This window comes from Acanthisitta chloris, unplaced genomic scaffold (genome assembly GCF_000695815.1).
Source record: "Acanthisitta chloris isolate BGI_N310 unplaced genomic scaffold, ASM69581v1 scaffold6781, whole genome shotgun sequence".
Taxonomy (NCBI): Eukaryota; Metazoa; Chordata; class Aves; order Passeriformes; family Acanthisittidae; genus Acanthisitta; species Acanthisitta chloris.
In genome coordinates this window covers 60,415-66,813 of record NW_008654264.1, presented here as the reverse complement: position 1 = coordinate 66,813, position 6,399 = coordinate 60,415, and the positions used below count along the sequence as shown (strand labels likewise).

The 6,399-nt window shown below is 49.4% G+C and overlaps 1 protein-coding gene across 1 annotated transcript; it reads left to right on the top strand.

Moving 5' to 3' along the window:
- The first annotated feature begins 40 nt into the window (after nucleotides 1-40).
- YIPF5 (Yip1 domain family, member 5) lies at nucleotides 41-5,240 on the top strand. Its single transcript, XM_009083418.1, has 5 exons — nucleotides 41-163; nucleotides 1,114-1,283; nucleotides 2,486-2,631; nucleotides 4,061-4,242; nucleotides 5,072-5,240. Exons 1-5 carry the CDS (start codon nucleotides 63-65, stop codon nucleotides 5,232-5,234), a joined length of 762 nt encoding a protein of 253 aa, XP_009081666.1. The 5' UTR covers nucleotides 41-62; the 3' UTR covers nucleotides 5,235-5,240.
- Nucleotides 5,241-6,399: the final 1,159 nt, after the last annotated feature.

Below are 6,399 nucleotides of genomic sequence, written 5' to 3'. Positions count from 1 at the left end.
CAGGGAGAGCTGCCGAGCCCAGCCCAGCCCGAACCCGCCCCGCTGTGCCTTGCAGGGCGGCGATGTCCGGGTTCGACAGCTTCAACACCGAGTTCTTCCAGACCAGCTACAGCATCGAGGACCAGGCACAGCCCTACGAGTACAGCGGGAGGCCCTACAGCAAGTAACGCCCCGTGCCCTATGCCCTCTGTGCCCTGTGTGTCGTGCCCTGTGTGTCCTATGTGCCCTGTATGCTCTCTGTGTCCTGTGTGCTGTGTGTCCTGTCAGAGCCCTCCAGCCTCACAGAATCACGGAATGGTTTGGGTTGGAAAGACCTTAAAGCTCATCCATCCTACCCCTGCCCTGGGCAAGGACACTTCCCACCAGCCCAGGGTGCTCCAAGCCCCATCCAACCTGGCCTGGAACACTCCCAGGGATGGAGCAGCCACAGCTGCTCTGGGCAACCTGAACCAGTGCCTCAGTACCTCACAGGGAGGAATTCCTTCCCAGTCTCTCATCTCACCTGCCCTCTGGCAGTGTGAGGCCATTTACGATTGTCCCTCACTCCAGACCCTTGTCCAAAGTACCTCCCCAGCTCTCCTGCAGCTTCCCTTAGGAAGGTTGTTGACAGTCTTTTCAGGAGAGGTTTGGCACATCAGGCAGCAAATAAATCCTTGTTGTTCTCTTCGGTGAAGAGCTGAACTCGCAGGCTCTAACCTGAGACAGAAAGCAGTTTCATGGGGAATTCTCTGCCCTCTAGATTTCAGAGCAAGTGTTAGAAGACTGAAAGAAATGTCACATGAGTAATCTGAAATACAGGAGCAATTTGCATGTCCTTGGGAAAGGAAATGCTGTTCTTTTTCCATAATTACATAGTTTGGAGATGTTTACTGAAATCTCTGTGGTCACACTTGAGAATGATTTTCAGCCAGAAAACTGAGGAGTTTGTTTAGGACACAGGGTGGCTCTGGTTGGGCTTTATCTTAGAGGAGCTGGGTATGGGATAATCTGTTGGGACTTTTTAAGGCAGAAGGAAAGGTTTGCTGTGGTTTACTTGCTGAAGACAAGCTTTGCCTTTGCAGGAGTGTCTGAGGTGCAGCTGTGTCTGTCCTAATGTGGTGCCTTGCTTTGCAGGCAGTATGGAGGCTACGAGTACTCGCAGCAGGGAGGGTTCGTCCCCCCTGACATGATGCAGCAGCAGCCCTACACGGGGCAGATCTACCAGCCAGCACAGACCTACACTCCTGCCTCAGCACAGTCTTTTTATGGGAGCAATTTTGAGGATGAGCCTCCTCTACTAGAAGGTATGACTTTGTTATGGCCCAAATCCAGAACTCTGCCCAGTCTGGGGATGAGGTGGGAAGCAGTGTGTGGATTCCCTGCTGCTGGGATTGCTCAGGGGGTTTAAAATCCTTGTGGCTTTTGGGGTATGAAATACCTGTATGCTGATGCAGCTGGAAGCCTGTGCTGTATTGCTTCACACCAGCAGTTCCGTGGCAGATTTAATGGGCTGGAAACCGTGACCTGATAACAAAACACTAGTTCTACTGTGGCAAGTAACACCTGGTCCTGCTTACTGTTAGTAAAATCAGTAGCTGCAGTTAGTTGCAGTTGGCTCTTGGCTGGGACTGGAATCTCTCATTGCTCAAGAGGAATGCCAAACACTGCAGAAATACCTGTGTGGAATACAGCCTGTACAGAGTGCCAGAGTGGAGATTCAGTAACTGTCTGGCTTGGTGGGATCAGTTTCCAGCTTATTTCCATTATTTTTCAGTTTCAAACAGCTGAGGAAACCCTTATTGTTCCTAAGTAGAGAGACAGGTGTCTGTCACAGCTGTCACCTGTACCCAGTCATGGTACCTCCACCCTCTGGGCTCTTCTTTTGTCATTCAGGATGTTACTCAGTTCACACAGATGCTTCGCATTGCAGTGGGAGAGCCATAACTGCGTCTGACTGGGGTTGAGGCAGAGCTGTGGCCAGACTGGGTGGAGGGAGACTGGGAATCCCACCCAGCTGGAAGGAGGTGGGAAAGCCCCTGTTGCAGGACACTGAGTCTGTTGAAAGGGGTGGGAGGTTCTCAGGGGCTCAGTGGCTGATTTGTGAAAGAGAAACCCCCCAGAGATAATTGTAGAGGACCTTCTTTGGATCAGGAGTCCTCGAACCAAGCAGTGGTTGGAGGCTTGGGAAGCTCCATGGTCTGTGCTGATACTCCTTGGTGCACACTTGCTCTTGGGCACTGGGCTGAAGGAGCTTCTGAGCTGGCCCAGAACTCTGGGCTTGTGCTCTTACCTGGTCCCTCAGAAACCACCTGGTCACTTCCCAGCACCTGGGACCTGGAATGTGTGGGGGCAGCATGAGGAAGGATGGGATGGCTCAGTTCTCTGGTCCTTGTGGGATAGATCTGGAGGAGATGTAAAAGTGGAGAGGTGGGGAAAACCGAGTGGGGCAAGTGGGGGTGACAGGAAGGGGTGAAACTAATGTACTTCACTCTTGATTTTCATCCAGAACTGGGGATCAACTTTGACCACATCTGGCAGAAGACGCTGACGGTGCTGCACCCTTTGAAGGTGGCTGATGGGAGCATCATGAACGAGACAGATTTGGCTGGGCCCATGGTGTTCTGCCTGGCCTTTGGAGCCACCTTACTGCTGGTGAGACACAACAGGCTCCCTGTGCACAGGTGGTGCTGGGCACACTGGGAGAGAGCCACGTCACCCTGGGTCTGTTGGCAGCGTCTGCTGGGCATGGAGGCCAAAAGAGCACGTCCTGGCCAAGGGTTTCATGAATATCCCGAGCTGGAAGGGACCCAAAAGGCTCCTCAAAGTCCAACTCCTGGGGCTGCACAGGACAGCCAGTTGTAGCTATGTGGAAGAGGCATTGGGGCCTCACACACTGGTGGAATCAGTAGGTACTGACACACAGGTGTGACTTCAGGGTCAGGTCAGTCTGGTAAAGCACTTGAGCAGCAAATCTGCTCTCAGATTGTTTGTGCTGCTTAACAGGTCACTCCCTGGTGGTTTTTTTAGTTGGGCTTAATTGGAATCAGGTTGTGCTTTAATGACTCACAGGTGTCGGTGGTGAGGTGAGAGCAAACAGTGTTCCTTGGCCTTCAGAGCTTCAGTCTTTCAATCAGTTTTTGTCTTTAAAGGCTTTTAATTTCTGCCGAAAACTTCACATTGCTCAGCCTGTGAGAGCACATTCTGGTACCACAGGGACTTCAGGCCTACTTTAGTAAGAAACCTTTATTTATGGAAACTGGGCCAGTCCAATTAGTGAACATGTTTAGAATAGATACTTTTGGATTTTCCTAAGGAATTGCTCCTTTCTCTGTGCTTTTTATGAAACTCCATGGAGTGCAGTGCAGGGAAGTGAGCTGAGCCTGGCACAGGTCCCAGTGGGGGTCGTTGGTTCCTGGGGGGCTCGAGGCAGAGGGGAACTGGTTTGAAGTATGTTGAGTTTGGAAGTTGGTGGTGGGCACAGCCCTGGGAGCTGCAGGGCCCTGTGTCCTGCAGCTGTTGTGAGGGAACCATCCATCCTGGCCTGGGAAAAGCAGGTGGTGCCACAGGACACATGGAGGTAATCCAGGTGTGCTCTCTGCATGCTTGATAACAAGGTTTAGGCTTGACTTTTTCAAGTGGGACTTTGTTCTAATCTGCCCTGTGCTATAGATGCCTTGTGCATCTGTCCCACAGCAAAAGACTTCAGCTCTGGGTTTGGCAACAGGTTCCTCAGTCACGGAATTTTTTTTTGCCTTCACACACTAGTTCTAGAAAGATCATTATTGCAAGTAATCAGCAGTTATTAATGAAACCCTGGAGAGTTCATAGGCTGAGATCAGAGAATAGCAACCAGATCAAAATGTCCCTTGAGAGGCACAGGGTGAGGAGCAGTGTGAGTGCCTGGAGAGTGCAGGTGCCCTGGGGCTCAGGCCCGGGAGGTCCTGCCTGTGGGATGGGAGTAGGAACTGGGGTGGGGACAAGGGGAATGAAGCTATCTGTAACCACCCTTACCCCTGTGGAGTGAGGGATTCTGGTCCCTGTGCCTGTTCCAATAACTATCATCCTTCTGCTTGGCTCTCAGGCCGGGAAGATCCAGTTCGGTTACGTGTACGGGATCAGTGCCATCGGCTGCGTGGGGATGTTCTGCCTCCTGAACCTGATGAGCATGACAGGAGTCTCCTTTGGCTGTGTGGCCAGTGTGCTGGGATACTGCCTGCTTCCCATGATCCTGCTCTCCTCCTTTGCCATTGTATTTTCACTGCAGTGAGTACCTGAACTTTGTCGTTTGGCACTAGATTCCTCTCCTGAGATGGTGAAGGAAGTTCTGACAAGAAGTTGTCACATTCAGTGATGAAGCTGAATATAATCTGAGTGTGAGAGGAGTCTTTAGTGAGTGCAATAATATAATTATCATCAGTCTTCAGGTATTTGCTGGGTGAGAGGTGAGTGAGTACTGGGTTGGTCTCCGAGTCAATTAGCAGCTTTTAAATACAGACTCCAATATGAGTCTCAGGTTAGTTTTCAGCCACCTCTGAACCTGACAGACCTCAGCACCTGCAGAGTCTCAAAGGAATTACTATCTCAGATGCAAATTAGAATTTTCCAAACAGAAGAAAATGAGTTTTGTTCCTTCCTGAAATTAGGGACTGAAGGCAACAACTTGCTACAATGACTTTACTCACTGCTTTTATGTGTGGTGCACAAAGTTAATTTTGAGGGGTTTGTGCTGTTACAATTGACTAATGTTGTTCTGGAGTTTTAGAATCACAGACTAGGTTGGGTTGGAAGGACCTTAAACATCATTTAGTCCCATCCCCTGCCCTGGGCAGGGACACCTCCCACCAGCCCAGGCTGTTCCAAGCCCCATCCAACCTGGCCTGGAACACTCCCAGGGATGGAGCAGCCACAGCTTTCCTGGACAGCCTGTGCCAGTGCTTTACCAGAGCTTTTACTGGGACTGTTTCATTTAATATCAAGTATAAAAGCTACAGTTGCTCTCAGAATGTGTGAGAGATGTTGGGTGGGTCCAGCTGGTCTCCTCATGGTGTGCACACCCAAGGCTCCCCTGAATTCTCTTCTCTCTCCTTTCCAGGGGCACAATGGGGATTATTCTCGCAGCTGGAATTATTGGCTGGTGCAGCTTTTCTGCTTCCAAGATCTTTATCTCTGCCTTAGCCATGGAGGGACAGCAGCTCCTGGTGGCCTATCCCTGTGCGTTGCTGTACGGAGTCTTCGCCCTCATCTCGGTGTTCTGAGCAGACTGTCCAGCCTGGGGCTCCTGTGGGCCCGGAGGAAAACCCCAGTTTGGAGCATAGAATTGGACCAGAAACAGCTGCAAATAACTCTCTCGTGTTGGTCTCATAAAACTTAGACCTGTTTGAATCCCCCGGAACAATGGAAAAATGTCTCGTGTTCACTTTTTTAGGACTTTGAATACTGTTTTCACTGACCTGGGGTGTCCAGAGCTTTAATACCTGTCCATGCTTATCGAGTTCCTGTCATTCCTTTCCCATTCCTAGATCTTTAGAAGTACCTTTTGGTTGTTTCTTTGAGGGTCATGATTTCTGTTTGTTCCTTTTGTTTCCTAGGGCAGGAGCAGGGTCCCCCTTAAAAGTTGGTAGATTTTGGTCCAAAACACTTAGCAGAACTGCCAGGGATTTGGGGAGCTCTGGGTACATCTGCAGGAATAAGGAACCTGTTTCCTGACCCCTCTGACCAAAAGCAAAATGAACAAAAGCAATTAGAGTTATTCCCTGTGTTTTAACCAATCTCTTCCTGAGCTCTTTAGTCTCAATTATCTGTTCATTTGCTGAGTGTTTCAGGATTTAAGATACTTCAATTATGAATTAGGAAACTGAAAAGAGAAAGGGATCTGTAATCCTGTCACACTTGAAACATGACCACGTTTGGGTGTCTTGAGGAGCTTTATGTTACCTTGGGTTTCTGGAGAGAACCTGGAGAGGCCCTGGCCCTGCTGGTGCTCGCACTGGCAGGTGAGGAGGAATCTCCCTTGCAGTACTCCCAAGAAAAACACCATTTTGGAAAGTTATACTTGTCAGTATTGTAGTTACTGTAAAATAATTTAAGGCATATTGATTAAATTTTCCTTCAGTTTTGAGAGAGGTGTTTGATTTCCCTCAACGCTCTTCTTTAATGTTCAGTTACTCAAATAGCAACTTGAATATTGAAGCAAAATCCTATTCAAAACTGAATCCTGTGAGTGGACTTGGTGTTTGCTCCAGTCACAAAGAGTTAATGAGAGGTGTAACCTGTTTTGGGTGTTAATGACCAGAATTCTTACACCAGTGAGAGGGGAAAGCAACTGTTCTCCACAGGAGCACTCAGTGGCTTGTGGAGTAAGCAGCAATAGGCTACAAACATGTTTGATTATCATCAGTTAGTTAGGTGGTTAGTGATTCC